Source organism: Acanthochromis polyacanthus, chromosome 6, assembly GCF_021347895.1.
Source record: "Acanthochromis polyacanthus isolate Apoly-LR-REF ecotype Palm Island chromosome 6, KAUST_Apoly_ChrSc, whole genome shotgun sequence".
Classification (NCBI taxonomy): Eukaryota; Metazoa; Chordata; class Actinopteri; family Pomacentridae; genus Acanthochromis; species Acanthochromis polyacanthus.
The window spans coordinates 27197851-27214233 of record NC_067118.1 but is presented as its reverse complement, the minus strand read 5'-3'; the positions used below and the strand labels follow the sequence as shown (position 1 = coordinate 27214233).

At 43.1% G+C, this 16383-nt stretch overlaps 1 protein-coding gene across 1 annotated transcript in view; it reads right to left on the bottom strand.

Annotated features, from left to right (window-relative positions):
- Positions 1 to 11175, bottom strand: part of nol4la (nucleolar protein 4-like a) — a 29076-nt gene extending 17901 nt beyond the window's left edge. The window contains exons 1-2 of the mRNA XM_022187947.2: positions 10127 to 11175; positions 1015 to 1170 (exon numbers count right to left, since the gene is read on the bottom strand). Coding sequence (XP_022043639.1) covers positions 1015 to 1170; positions 10127 to 10468 — 498 coding nt within the window. The 5' untranslated portion in view covers positions 10469 to 11175. The remainder of the gene's footprint in view (positions 1 to 1014; positions 1171 to 10126) is intronic.
- Positions 11176 to 16383: the final 5208 nt, after the last annotated feature.

Sequence of the window (16383 nt, the reverse complement as noted above, 5' to 3'; positions counted from 1 at the left end):
CATTTTGCAAAGAGAGCTGGTAGTTTGTCTGAGCTCTGTATAGAATTTGGTTTAGGGACGGAGATTTGCAATTTAAGCGGTATAAAATTGTATTTTTCTAAAAATGAAACCAAGTACTTGTTCATTTTAAAAGTTTGTCTTAGTTTGTCTTTTTGTATATCTGTTTTTAAATGAAGTAAAATGCCTTATCAAACAACTAATGGTATAATATTTAGAAAATTTGATAATTAAAACAGCTAAAGGGTGTAACTGTACTTTAATGTTTGTAATAAAAAATAAAAAATTATGAGCGTAACTGTCAATTATCCAGTTTTACAGCAGCCTGCCGTTAACAGTCACTCCTGTTTTTAATTCAACAAATTTCTATAATTTTTTTTAGATTTTCCGTGTTTTGTTAATTGCAGAAAATATCTAGCAAAATCACTATCAATGAGATAACTGTAAAAAATGTATTTAGATCATTCAAATCATAAAATATGCATGTATGTATTTAAGTAATAAAATATAATCATTTTACAGATATTTGCCATTATTTAAACAAAACCTATGTACATTATGAATGAAAAATAGTAATTTTTTTTAATTATTAGTTTACAGATTTGATTGTTTTGTTAAATTACAGATAAAATGTAATAAAATCACAGAAATTGTTGAATTGCACAATTACTATGCAATTATTCTTTAAACCAAACTGTAAATAATGCATACATCTGCATTTTAACAGTTAGCAAAGTAGGCCTAATTGATTCATTAATGTGCGTGGCCATTATTTACTCTGTTTTAATCTATTTTTTTTCCCAGAAAATAGCACCCTTGTGCCAGATTTTCCCCACTTTTAATGGATTATTTTTACAGTGCAGTGCATGTATTGAACATTTCTGTAAAATACATTGTTTTTGCACTTTATTTGAACTGGGACACTTAACTTTCATTTTATAGTTTTTGTTTGGCAGCTGCCAGTCATTTTTTAAGATGTTTATTTTACAGTGCAGGCCTCTGGTCACGTTCACTCACCGCCTTGTAGGTCTTTTTCTGGCCTGCATGTTTGGGTGCTCTTCCGGGATCTGCACCCATCTCCACATGCATGGCATAGATGATGTCGAAGAAGTCTTCAACCACAGCTACACGCTTCAGGGAGGAGTTGTCTTGGGCTGAATTCCCGTCTGAACACTAAAACACACAGACAGACACAGGAGTTTATTTTATTGCCTGCATGGCCTCAGGCTGACAGAGATAACATGTGCGGCCATGTGTTTGCAGACAGTCACAAAAGTCCTCGGCAGCCTCAAAAAAAAAAAAAAAAGCTGAAACAGGCTGATTTGCTACCTTCACACACTTCCTGCAGGGTTTAAATTTCTCCTTTAGGGGGAGAAGTGTCGGCTGGGTCGACAACCATCACCTCATCTCTGTTATGGTTAAAAATAACACCACCGACACTGTACGAGACCAGCAGTCCCTCCTACCACCACCTCTGGCAGCCATCCTGCCTCCCGTACTGCTGACCCTGTCGCCATAGAAACTGCCACTGATTCCTCTCGGGCAGGTGTGCTGGGCAAAGGGTCATGTGACACACCATGGAAGTAGGATCGCCAGGACAACGGCCTCCATCCGCAGCACCACATGGGGCTTCTCTCTCCTTTCTGCCTCCATATAACTCTTTGCAGTCAACACTTTGCATTTCTCCACCAGATCTTATCGTTATGTTCCTGCACCTGCTGATATTCTAAACATAAAGTGCACCAGCAAGCATAAAATGGAACAAATGGATTTGGGCATCCAATTAGCTTTTTCCTCCCCCATGAAGTCCACCTCTTCAAGGCAAATATGAGACAGGCTCTGACATTTCCTGCAGATTGGGCTCTGGCTGGCGAGTGATCTTTTCTTGTTTGAGTGAGAGGAGGGTCCCGAGTTCAAAAAGTTGTCCCCCTGGCATTGAGGAATCACACTTTGTGCCCCTCCCCTGCTTGACATTTCTGCACAGTTCCTGGGATCTGACATTTCATTTCCTTGTTTTCCCCCAACTGCGTCCTCTCTCCCTTCTCTATCCCATACCTCCCATCCCATCTTTCCTCTCCTCCCCCCTCCTCCTCCTCCTCTCCTTCCTCCTGCTCTCCCAAGTGCGAGGTAATGATCGTTGCCATGGCAACTAAAACCAGCTCACAGAGCGGGTTTGTTTTAATCCGGCCCTCTCCCTCGCTCTCTCCCTCTCACTCCAGCCACTCTCCCCTGTCAGCATGGGCTAAATGTAATGATAATAAATGAAATAATGGCGATCCTCCGCCTCATCATTGCAGCTGTAATCTATCGCACTTGGAGGTATCATCATCTTTCCCCTGGTGACATCACCGCCGCCGAAGCTGCTGCTGCTGCTGCTGCTGCTGACTGGGACAATGGTGTCGGGTCCATTCACGCTGGATTTGGATAATCTCATACAACTGTGGGGTGTGCAGCGCACCCACATCACCGCTGCATCCTCCACTGAATTCTACCACAGAAAAATATCCAATGTGCACACTGGATACTCTGCTAGGAACGTTGTCTCTGACCTGAACTACAAAAGGAACATTATTCTGCAGCCCATCAGCGTCAGACGTCATGATAAAGCATGAACTAATGCAGCCACTGCTTTTGCAACTATGTCTTTATTAAATAGGGAGTGAAATCTGAGAAAAGGCCAATATAACATCCTCTGTTGTCTTGTTTTGTCCGGGCAACAGTTCAAAACCCCTAAATATTACATTTATAGTGATATAGACCTAGAAAAACAGAAAACCTCCAACCAGGGAAATGTGCCTAAGAAATTACTATTATTAAAATCTTTGCAGATTTACACTGTAAAAAAATAAATAAACAAAAAAAACCAAAGTTTGACAGTTTTTGTGTGCCGTGAAGATGACATAACACACAATATAGATTATGTTTAGTTTGATGGATTATTGGTCTCAACTACATGGCATGTAATGACACACCAAATGCATCCAGTGAGTCAGACTGCTGCAGAAATGGTCAGAAAGTTACCAAAAAACACCTTTAAAAACCTGTTAAAGAATAATTACTGCATGTACCTATAATACAGTATAAAGCTGCTGAAAACAACCGCTAATAAAAAATTTATGCAAAATACTTAAAAATATTTGCTTACTTCAATTCAGCAGTAACCACCTTTAAATAACCAGCATATATTGTAAGCTAGCAGACTCAACACTCTGAAGAATTAATTATACAGTATATACACTACAAGTCAAAAGTTTGGACACACCTTCTCATTCAGTGCTTTTTATTTGTATTATTTTCTACACTGTAGACTAAAACTGAAGATTAATACTTTTTTTATTTTCAACATAATTTTATATGTATTCTTTTACAGTTTTGATATCTTCAGTATTAATCTACAATTTAGAAAATAATTAAATAAAAACACTGAATGAGAAGGCGTGTCCAAACTTTTGACTGGTACTGTATATATAATTATATTAGTATTTGTAATAAAAGCAGAAAAAACAACTGTTATTCAACATGATAAGATTCCTTTAGTATGGAAATGTTAGCAAAGTATCATAGAACTGAGCATAAATTAATCACTTCCTGCATTGTGGTCACTGAAACGGCAAAAAAAAAACATATTTTTGTGATACCAGGCTGAGTAAAGCTACCATAAAATACTGGTAAAAACATCATAAAAATCAGTTGTAAAACAAAGAGTCCTGGCCTGTGTTTTAATTGATGTTATTTACTTTGATACTTTTTGAAGGAAAAACATTAAAAATCTACAAATTCAGAGCCAACAGCATAAAAACTTTCATTGTTTAAGACCGAGAAATGGCCTGAACCACAAAGAAACATTATTCTGCAACCATCAGACCTGGTGATAAACTCTGAACCCAGGACTAATGTTGTAAATGCTTTGGCAACTATAGTTTTCTTTATTAACTGGGGAATAAAATGTGAGAAAGGCAAAAGCTAAAGTCCAAAAATGTCATGTTATGTCTTGACTAGCTGTTCCAACTCTAAAGATACTCGAGTTATAATGGTGTAAACCAAGAAAAACAGCAAATAATCCCATTTGCAAACCAAGAACCAAGAAATTGTGCAAAGGATTACAGTTTTTATAGTGTACTTCTGTGCGCTCCTCATGCAAGAACATGCAGTTAAAATGGCCCCTCCTGCTACCTGGAGGCCTGCTCGGGCCCTCCTGCACCAATAAGCTGTTTTAGTTTCCAAACACAAGCTACCAGGGAGTTGAACAGTCACCTCTGAACGCAGCATGCTTTCAGACTGTGTGTTTAAGCGCAATACATGTCTACCAGGCAGAGCTTGTAGCCGGAGCATCTCAGAGGAGAACAGCTGTTGAGCAGCGTCGTAGATATTTGGTCTCTCCAGCAGCACGCCGCTTTAAAGAGCAAAGGAGACATGTCAGCATCCCTAATCGCCACAAACCCTGCAACACTCGCCCTCCTTCTCCTCCTCTCCTCCTTCTCTCTCCATCTTTTCTAATCCCGTAGGACTTTGCTCTCCCCAGTCACTGTACAACCAGCCCCCATCCCCTGCGCCTCCCCCTGTCCCGCACCAAACCGCTCTGTTGCTAGGAGACTGGAGGGGTTGAGTTGGCTGCCCCCACCCCCGCTGGCAGTCGCGCACACACTCACACACACATGCACACACACAGTTATTGTAGCAGAGAGGAGCAGTCCTGCACACAGGCAGGTCAGGAGGAGGAGGACGAGGAGGTGGGGGGAGGTTCACGGGAAGCAGCTGGGTCACAAAGGCAGCAGCGAGGAGACGCATCACACGAGAAACGAGCTCCAGCACCAGAGTGACATGCAGAAATTTAGCTTAACTTTTAAAGTCAGCCAGTAGATAGATTTCTTCTAGGAGGTGGCTGCAGAATAAGTAGCTTAAGTTGTGGGAGCGGCGCTGTGTGTTCAGGTGTGTACATGTTTGTGTGTGTGTGTGTGTGTGTGTGTGTGTGTGTGTGTGTGCACTCGGAAAGGGGGAGTAAAGATGGCTGTGTCAACAGTGCTCATGACTCAGATTATCTCACTGCAGATGTGACAACAGGTCATCTTTTAAAGTCCCATCTCCCCTTTGTAAATCTATCAACTGGCTAATTGAGGTGTAAGTGGGACAACGTATGTGTCGTGGGGGAAGACGGTGCAGGACAAAGGTTTACATGGAGGTAAACTGGGAGAAAAAGAAACGATTACTCCACAGTCGGTGTCCCTGGTTTTTATATTCGTAAATAAATATGTGTACATACATATAAATCTCATCCCGTTCTGTTTTCACTATGTGCCTCTCTCCTCCGCTTCAATTCATAAAGACCTCTGTCATTAAATCCACATTAGGTGCACCGAGCTCAACCCCTCTGTCCGACACCCACGTCTGTGTGTGTGTGTGTGCTGCTCCCATGATGAACATTATTTGATAGAGTGTGTGACATCCCCTATATCCCATCGAGACGGAGACACAGACGGTCCCACCGGCCCGGCAGACTGGCACTGTTGACGTTCCAGTCACTGACTCAAAATGGGATGTAAATGACTCGCACATACATCATCACATCCCAGAGTCCATTTCGCCATTTTCCTGCCATTATCATACTGTCCCACTTCGTTAAATGTTGGCCTTGCAAAGGTATTAAAAATGACAGTGGCAGTGCGGTAGGAAGATTATTGCCATCTTAAAGACTCTCTTTCTCTGGGTGTGTGTGTGTGTGTGTGTAGCACAACTCAGACTATCTCCCACACAGGGGGGAGGCCCCCGGGCCAGTTAAAAATGGTGTTAATTTCTCCTCCTATGGGAAAGCAAAGAACGGTCTCTCCATGGCAACAGAGAGGGTGCTGAAGGGAGGAAACACAGAGCATGCGATCAGCGACCCCCTCTTTGTACGAGCACACACACGCGCGCACAAACCACCACATACGTGCAGTATGGATTTCGTTACCCATTTACAGTAAGTCACAGTAACATAGCAACGTCTGGAATGACCAAATGAACACTTACTGATATGAACTTGTTTCTCTATGGATCTTTATTTGGCTCACATTTTAACAAAGAAAGAGTCCCTGCCCTCAAACAGACACATCTCCACCTTTGAGAGAGGACAAGTCAATCGCTACCCCACGCTCAGGTGGTTTCTCTGCTGCTCTGATGAGGACACCTGCCATCGGAACTGTGATTCTCGGTTTGGACTAGTGAGCATTTTACCATTTGAACCTGTGAGTGCGAGTCCATGTGTTGCTCCTATCAAGCACTGCCAGAGAGGAACGAAACAAAAAAACACCGGACAAAAGCACTGGAGATTCACTATGCAAAAATAGCAATAATGCAAATGCTGCTGAATAATAGGGCCAGTATTCTTTTGACTCTGTGGCCCCTCCACAAAAGACCGGCTCTCAGGGGAAATGCAGACTAATTAATCAGATAATAATGATGATGTTCCTCTTCCCATCTGACGGTGAGGTGCAAACATTTAGGGCCCATTTTTCAAGACACAAATTAGGAATAGCAGTTTGTGATTTTTGCATGTTGAAGGGGACGTCCTGAGACAAACCTTTATTCAGTGAAACGATGGCTTCATTAAATCCTATTCCTGACAGACCTGTTTAATTTCATCCTGTCACCTAACTGTTTGTTTTCATTGTCAACTATTAATTGAAGGAACATGTTGTCAATGAAATGTCAGAAAACACTGACAAAGGCCCAAGATGTGGTTTTCAAATAGCTTCTTTTGTCAGAGCTACACTGGAAAGCCCAAAGATATTCAGTTAAAATGTCATTTATGACAACAGAAAAAAAGGAAATTCTCACATCTGAGAAACCAAAACCCAAGAATTTTTGATATTTTTGGTTTAAAAACAATCATTTAAATCATCGCCAGTGGAGCTGTGATGATTGGCTGATTAACAGACAATAACTTGCAACTATTTTGATCATCAATCAACAGCTTCTGACGTTGTTTGGATGAAACAAGACATTTAAAGACTTGTGTGACGAGTAATTGTGATGCACAGTTTTCACTGTTTCCTGCAGCCTCTGTTGCCAATTTTCTGCTGATCGACTGTCACATTGCAACTTTAGGTCATTTTTTAAAATTTTGTTGCCTCATAAATTGTTAATAGTGTCCAATAAAGATTTTCATGAGCTTATGCCGGCTTCATAGTTTGTGCAGGCTCTTTGAACCATCATGTGAAGTCTCTCTGTGTCTGTATAAGAGAGCATGTCCACCAAAACCTACTTGTGTGCGAAACGAACAGAGATATTTACAGATTTCAGTTGGCATGGCAACAAAAAGCAACAGCTCGCAGTGTTTCAAAATTTTCAGCACAATGCTCGTGTCAGCCGAAAGGAAATGCGCAGGGCATTTAAGCGTTTCTTTTTAAAATTGGCTGCACTCAGGAAAAAGGCTTGTGCTCACGTTGTGTGCAATTCTGTGGTGCATCTCTGTGCCTGTTTCTGGTCCTATTCCCCTCCTCCTCTGTAGCGTCCTCTAATCAGGACATAATGAGAGCTAAACGAGGTTGCATCTCCACACTGAGGGCTGCTGGATTCTCTGAGCACTGGCGAGGCTCTGAGTTGTGCAGAAAGAGGGCGAGACAACACGGGCAGGAGGACAGAGAGGAACAGAAAACACTGAAAGAAAATAATTCCCTGTCCGGCTTGAAAAGAGGCATCTACACTGAGTCAGTGATACTGTGCCCTGCCTTTCTGTCCCATCACACACTGAAGTCGCCTTGTACGCTTCACTGACACATAGAAGAGACCTTCTCTGTCTGCACATCAGCCACCATCTATCCCTACCCCCACCCAGCCTCCCGTCATTTAGCCCCATGCCTGCCCCCATACAGAAACTTGGCACACCCTGGGAGCAGCTGCAGCGGGGCTTCCAGTGCTCCAGCTCCACAGACACGCCCCCGGCCTTGCAGCCCTGCGAGCAGCCACTGACCATTGTGTGTGCGTGTTTGTACGAGTGTGTCGCTTTTCCACTGGCCCCGGACAGCCTATTTATAAAGTAGCACAGGCTGAATCAAAAATCATGCTTTCTAATACAGTCACATGCATATAAATTGGTTGATTTGTGGCTTCTGACTCATCATTAGGCTGGAGGCAGCTTGTGTTGGCTGATGTTTTGTTTGTTGTTTAAATTTCCCAAGTGGAGCTGAGTCAGGGGAAGGTTTCCCCCGACTTATGATATTAGCTGCAAAGTCTGAACTCCTATCCAGTAAACAAAAAAATACTTTTTTTCTCTGCCTTTATCAGCCTCCTTTGGTTGAACTGGGCCTCAGAAATGGCCTTTACTGAGAAATCAACAAAAAGCTGACCCAAACAATGTTTGTGGATAAACAGATTGAGCAAACGGACATTTATGAATTTAGATCAACAAGAAAAAGGGAGTCACAGAGCTAATCACCAGCACATTTCAGGCACCATCTGCACCTGCAGGGACAGATCACACCTGCCCTCCTGCCCAGAGGGAAACATAATATTGAGCAGAGATTAGTGGAGTTTTGTAAAGGCCTAAATCTAAATGGTTCATTCACACAGGTAAAACACCTGTGGAGGGATCAGATCTGTCCAGCTAAAATGAAAGGATCCAGAGTGAGATCAGCCCAATATCTCCTCCAGTTTGTTAACACAGAACGTGTTTCTGCTCTCTGAGGTCCAGAGAGACTCTGTCCCAGCAGGCCGGGTGGGGGGAGATTATCCCTGAAGGCGCTTATTTAAAATGGTGGTTGTCTCCTTGCTGGCACAGCAGGCCCCAACACCAAGCATACACGTGGGCGCGCACGAGCACGAGCACTCGCCGCGTGCGCACAAAGAGAGCTGCCGGGGCACTGGCTGACACTTCATCACGCACATGTTCATCTTGGTATAAAAATAAGAACAAGACGTTGTTTAACCCCAAACACACCTGCAGCCTCAGCAGCGGGACGGATGGAGCCCAGACTTCCATTTTACCAAAGAAACATCACCACACATCCGCCACAAGCACGGAGAAGTGAAGTCTGAGCACCAACTGTGGGCGTATGTCGCTATCAGTCCTGAGCAGACCCTTTTGTTTCCGCCACAGCCCCTCACGTGGTCACCAATTACGCACAGCTACCCCGTGCCATTAAATGTACAATTTAATTTTAATATCTTTCTCCTGCGAAGACAGTCTTAAGCGGGCTTATAGAGCTTAATGTCGGAGAGCACACAATAAAATGCGGCAGAGGCAGGCTATCCTGGACTGCACAGGTGTTGCCAGAGCAACGAGTGCCGATCTGCATCCTTCCCAGGACAATGAAAAGTGGGGTGCAAACACAGACTGTCTGCACACCGTGATATTTCACGAAAGGGCAGACATTTGAGTATTTTAGAAGCCAATATTTGCTCTTTCAAACGAAGTTAATCAGGCTGACCGAGACGGGCACACATTTCTGGTTTTAGACGGGACAGTGAGAGCGCGCGTATTTTGATGGATTGTTGACAATCAGACCTGCGGAGCCTCGTAGCACAAAGGTGAAAATAACACGTTAAGTTGACGTTTAAAGCCTGTGGTCCCTGAACGGGAGCACCGGAGCCCCCCGACACAGCCCACCCGACCCACCGACATGCCGCTGCATCCACGTGCGCGCGCACAGCATCACCATACCGGGCTACACGAGACCTGCACGGCACGGTTCAAACAAAATGTTGTCAATAGTCAATTATCTCGTGCTTTGCAGCCGGCAGCGCGCCGCTGACAGGACTTCAACCTCACTGGCGAGATGGCTATGCATGATAGCCTACCTTTTACAAATGCGATTGCCAGGAGGCACCGGCGTTGCTATGGCAGCAAGGGATGAGAGTAGGGCTGCTCTGGTTGGGATGTGGACAAAGTGAAGCTTCGTCGGAGGAAAGATGAGGGCGAGCCGGGACGACAAAACAGCACAAGTTGTCATTTTAATCGTGTGACGGGTGCGCAGCCTGAAATAATGACAACTTATAGGCGGCAACGGGACACCTCGTGCGCGAGTACCACGCACGTTCTCCCTCTGTCGCACGCGCGCGCGTGCACACACACACACACACACACACACACACACACACACACACACACACACACACACACACACACATCAACACACGCACGCACACACTTTACCGTTGACTTGACCGGGACATATAGGACGGGTTTCCCTGGAGCTCCTTTCTTGTTGTGCTCTCCCAACACGTTGGTTCCGACCTGAAATCCTTTAGACTTCACCCAGAATTTGAATTTGGCGTTGATGTGACTGTTGTCGACATAAACGCCGTCCGACTCGTCGTTCTGCAACAGTGTCTGCATGATTTTGTTATATTTTCGCCGGGTGACGGTCTTTGTTTTACCGGAGTCTCCGTAAGTCCGGAGACACCAGTCCTGAAATTCACTGAACATCTCCGCCTCCAACACGACCGGACTCCGGCTCCGTTTGGGCGCATCCACGCACGCCTTTTTCGTTGCCATCGCTCCCCCTCTCTCCCTCTGTGTGTCTGAACCCGTTCAAACAGCCCAGGCTAATAAAGAGCACACTTGAACGGGGTGTTTTTTCCCCTCCTCTGGCCCCCGCTGTCCCGCGTCCAGGCGGCTCGGTTCAGGTTTCGGGACGCTACCTCCCTGTGGTTCGCTCTGTGAAAGTGACTCGGACAGCAGCACACCTGTTTGCAGAGGAGCAGTGCTGTCCCGAACCGCAGCGGTGAAAAATGTCACTTCCTCACATCATCCGCTGAGGAGCAGAGAGGGGGGCTGTCCTATGCTGAGCGGGTATCTCCCACCTGTGCGTAAAACGCTCCACACAAGGGTAGGCTATGAAAAAAACCACAGTCCTCGCTAAACAACAAAGAACACAGACAAAAGCGTGGAAACAAACGTCGCTCTCAGTTTCTATCGACCTACTTTCTAACAGCCAACACTATTTTCGGATGCGGGTTGCTCTACCCTTTAAAAAAAAGCGCAAAGATGCTCACAATGTGCTCCTATATGGCCACGTATCCGATCAACATGCGCCACCTGGGACTGTTTCTGCTCCTCACACCTGTTTGAATGGGATTTGCGCTTGCACTGTCGGCTTTTTCCACCACATAAAGACACACTGAGATCTGCATCACGCTGGTAACTGGCTTCATTTGCAGCAAAAAGCCCGAGATTAACAAGTAGCGTTAGATGTTGTCCAGCCACAGAGAAAAAATGTCCGATGTGGAGACACGGAGGAGGGAGAGGGTGGAGGCAGAATTTATGTGATAAAACACTGATATTTAATGCTAAATAGGAAGCACTTCATGCTCATGAAGGGCTCTGTGGTGTTATTCATCCAAAAGCAAGAAGCATTTTTGTGCTCCACTCCACTGCGAAAACGTACATTTGAATAAAAGATAGTTTAAACAATTGTTTGTATGCTTTAGAAATCAGTTTGAGAAGCTGCGGGCGATTTACATTATCAAAATGCAGCATATTCCCGTGAAAAAATAAAGAAAAACTGCATTTCAAACAAAGAACAGTGGCACTTTTCATATCAGGTTTAAACGGAGCACAGAGTTGTACCAGTCTCTAGGGTGTGATGCCTACAGATGTTTGAGGAGGAACTAGCACATTTACACTCAGTATTTGTCTCCTCTGTGTAGTTTTCTGCCCGTGTGTCGTGCTCTCAGTGTGTGTGTGTGTGTGTGTGTGTGTGTGTGTGTGTGTGTGTGTGTGTGTGTGTGTGTGTGTGTGTGTGTGTGTGACTCCTCCTGGCCTGTGCATTTCAGGCCCATGCTGGCGGTGGTGACTGCTGCTGTTGCCATGACAGCAGCGCAGCAGTGTCTCCGGCTGTGCAGAGGGTGAGTGGGATGCCCCGTCCTCATCCCTCCATCCTGACTCAGTCGAAGGTGCGCCGGGCCGAAGAGCCCCACCTCGACCGGATGACGAACAGCTCAGCGCTCCGTCAACAGATCGTCAGAGATAGAAAAACTGCGTGAGCCCTCGTGTCTGCCTCTGAGTGTGTGTGAACGTATAGTGTGCTGACTGGCCGAGGTCTTTGCAGGCTGTTTCATTTCATTTCATCATTTGGTCGCGTGTTGTGTCTTCTTCCAGGACTGGCCTGCATTGCAGGATGAGCTCCAGGGCTCCCAGTCAGTCCCTCAAGGGGGGAGGCAGCATCCCAACGCACGCTTTTATTTGGAGACTTTTGGTTCCAGGCACAAATATCCAGTTTGTTGTCGCTGACAACTTCTTTCACATGCATGCAAGGAGCAGATGACTCTGCTTGTGCTCAGATTACTTGATTAAACCAGTAGTGGAAGTAAAGTCATGTCATAAAGTTGAGGAATTTTACAGTGAAGTTTTTAAAGCTTCTATCTAACAAAACATCCCCAGATTTGGTCAGTAGTACTTCCACAGCTGTACGGCCAAAAAGAACAACACTGGACTCTATGGATGATACATTTGGGAGAACTTTGACAGTCTATATGTCAACATTAGACTTGACCTAATCAAAAGTGTGTAAATAACATCTTTACAACAATGAATCAGTAAAGAGAAGAACCAAACTCATGCTGGATTTTTGGGACTGACGCCAATAGCGTCCCAATAGGGAATAAAACCTTCAGATATCAATACATCAGCCGATATTCTCATTTAGATATACAATAAACATACTACCGTTCAAAAGTTTTGGGTCATCCAGACAATTTCACGTTTTCCATTAAAAAAAAATCACACTTTTATTCATGTGCTAACTTAATTGCGCAATGGTTTTCTAATCATTAATTAACTTTTCAAAACCATTAGCTAACACAATGTAGCATTAGAACACAGGAGTGATGGTTGCTGGAAATGGGCCACTGTACCCCTACAGTATGTGGGGGTACAGAGGCCCCTATATTCCATTAAATTTCCAGCTAGAGAGTCATTTATTACATTAGCAATATCTAGACTGCATTTCTGATTAATTTAATGTTATCTTCATTTTTAAAAACCCCTTTTCTTTCAAAAATAAGCACATTTATAAGTGACCCAAACTTTTGAACAGTAGTGGACATATTAGGGGTATACTGAAAAGGAACATGATGGGATTGTCGTTTATTGACTCTCCAGTAGCTTATTTCACAAGCTAGTTAACACCTTACCTTGAGACACAGCATGACTCCATACCACCATCTGCTCAGCCGTGGTACATACTCTGCTACATGTGCTGGAGAGACAGAGCCACGAGACTTGTAAAACCAACGGCATTAAAGTCTAAAGAGATGGTGTCATCACATAGTTTGTTCTACTGAACAAACTATGTGATGACACCATCTCTAAATTACACCAAGAATCTTCTGCCGTGTTTTGTTCTGTAATTAATACAGTTTCCATATGAGAAAACATTTATGTAGATACGGAAACATCTATCAGACGAAATATCAGTTAGGTCGTAGTAAGCACTGATGTTATTGATTGTGTTCTAAAGAATTGCTACTGTAACTATGAAAACTGATGCAACTACATGAAGCATAATTATTTGATATTACTAATACAAGGTTGCCTGTTTTCTGAATGTACCAACCTATAGCTCTCAAACATATGATAATGGTTTTGGGCCTGGTCCTGGTACACCATGGTGGAAAGGGTTACTTACTATCATTTTTATGCTATCTGATTTTCTTGATTAATCATTTGTCAATAAAATATCAGAAAGTGAAAAATGTTTGTTTCATTGTCTCGAGGGTAAAAAATTTCAATACCTTCTTTTTGTGGATCAACCAATAATCCAGAACCCAAAGATATCCAGTTTTCTGTCATGCAAGAAACAGGAAAAAAAAAAAGAAGCAGTTTCTGACATTCGGGGTGCCAGACTGCCAAACCAAAGTGAACACTTGACCTAAATAATGTCAAAGCACATATTTGATTCTCATGGATTGTTTTGTTGATGATATGATGCATTTCAAAAGGTTTAACAAAGAAAACAGTGAGAATCTGCTGCATCTCTACTGCAACAACAATGGTTCACAACCTTCTTGCCATGTGATCCATTGAAATGAAACCATGTTTAGTTTCAGTAAAATTCATGGGGGCAAGCCTGACCCACTTTGGATCAATACAGCAACATAGTGCTAAGTTACCTTTACTCATGTAGCGTTCACAGAAAACCTGCCCAAGACAAGCTGCTGCTTTGACCCAGTGTTGCATGTTGTTAGTAAATGTTAACCTTTAAAAACAGGCCAAAGCTGTAAATAACATCCGCATCAGGAATGAGTGTTTTTACAAATAGTCATTTGTTTTTAACGGCACTTGACTGTAAAAATTACATGATTTTTACTGCATTTAAATCTGCAAAAACTATAATGTATTTTACAGATATTTGCCATTATTTGATGGGGAAATTATGCATGCTACGGAGCAAAAAAAGTAAATTCTTACTGTAGAGATTTCCTCTGTTTTGTTAAAATATCTGGTAAAATCACAGAAAAAAGTATCAATTTAAATGTTGACTATAAACATGTGGCTAAAACTGTAAATAATGTCCACTAACTGCAAAATGACACTGTTTTGCTGTATTTAAATCCACTAAAAACATTATTACTTTACAGATATTTGCTGATATGTTCACTGTCTTTTACAGTTTTGGAACGTTACAGTATTCTAATAATTATTCCACATATTTTTGTTGCCAGATTTTCACCCTTTTTTTTTTTTTAGGATTTTTTCTTTACAGCATAGCTTTGTTTAAATGATTGTTGATATGTGCATCTGTGCATTTTTAAATGGGATGTTCATCAATCTGTACAACTAGCAACATGTGTAAATTTGTCTGTACTAAAAGTAAGGTCAATGATACTTATCCAGTATACTTTTTGTAAAATTCCGTCAGTATCTCCTCACAGTCTGTCTGTTTTGTACACTGAAAAAAAAACAAAAATCTGGCGTCCGTGCACAGCCCTGGCTCTGTAAATGGGAAACAAAGTGGCTCAGACTGATTCATACAACACTATTCCAGCCTCGTCCATGTTCATGCTCGTACGCAGGATTGAGAGAAAGGGAGGGGGATGGGAGATGGGAGGAAAAGGGGGAGAGAGAGCAAGGGGGACAGTAAGTCTGGCTCATGTTAACCATCTAAATATCAACAATCATTCTCCAGAACTGCATACTCCATCTTTAAAGTAAAACCTGAGCTGTTAAAGTTAACCAGTGCTGCATCAGTGCTGTAAAGACCCAAACGGTGTTAATTATTAACCCAGTGATTTCACAATGTTGGCTTTGTCTCATCTGAAGGACGTTTAGAGGCCCAAAGGGTTGAAAGTACTCAGTATTTCACACATTTCAGGGCTTCTTTGGGCTGAGGAGGCAAAATATAAACACACACTGGAGATAAACAAGAAATAAACAATTGCAATCGATCTTTTTCTAATGACCTCTCAGATTTATCTTGAGACCATTTGCAGGAACCACTGAGCTGCACATTTCAATTTTGCTCAGACACAAATGCATCTGTAATAATAATAATAAATACTCAGTGGGTCCATTTGAGTACTAATGAGTACCTCTGATGCTTTAAGTACATCTTACTGGCAGTCTTTGTGTGCTTACATGTAAGATTTTGACTGTATATGTGTACCGGTTTGTGACTGATATTAAAAGATGTAAATATGTCTTCCAGCACTGCAGAAATCACACATATTTAACAGGACGCAGGGCTCAGATTGCCCTCACAGCCTCCTCTGAGCAGAGATCATCTCTCAGCGCCACCATCCATGCTCTTCAGCTGTCGGACCTGTGGGCAGGGTCACGCCTCCTCACTCCTAATGAGGCAAAACTGCTGTAATTATGCTCACAATCCCCCACTGAGTGCTTTCCGTTCACCATGAGGTGGACTACTCCTGTCCTGGAGGGCCACAGCAAGGGCTGTCTCGCAATGAGATACCCCACATTGGAAGATAAAGCCCCTCTCTTGAACACACAAGGAGGAAGACAGCATTTCCATTCCCATCAGTTTACTCCCTGAGCTGAACCTCAATAGCAGCTGGATCAACTGGATCGTTTTATCGACCTCCCTGTCCGCACACAGTGTCATCTCTATTAAATTAGTCTAATTGCAAATGCCTCGAGCATGATCTAGTCTGAACCAGTGTTTCAGATCCTTCACTTAAAGGGAAATTCTACTCAGTGTATACATGAATATACAACTCAGCTTGTCAAAATAGTGATATAAATTGGCTCTGGAGGTAGATTTCTGAATAGTTAAGGGAGCTGTGAGGAAGGAGAAGCTGATTTAGGGGGCTCTGCTTCATGAAGTAAAACTGCTGCTTAGTTTTCCTATAAAAAAAAAACACACTCACAATTGAATCGTGGTACTCTCCCAGTTGAATCATCTGGCCAACATATCAACAACTAAATCTTTGACAAAAAGTTAAAGGTGCAAA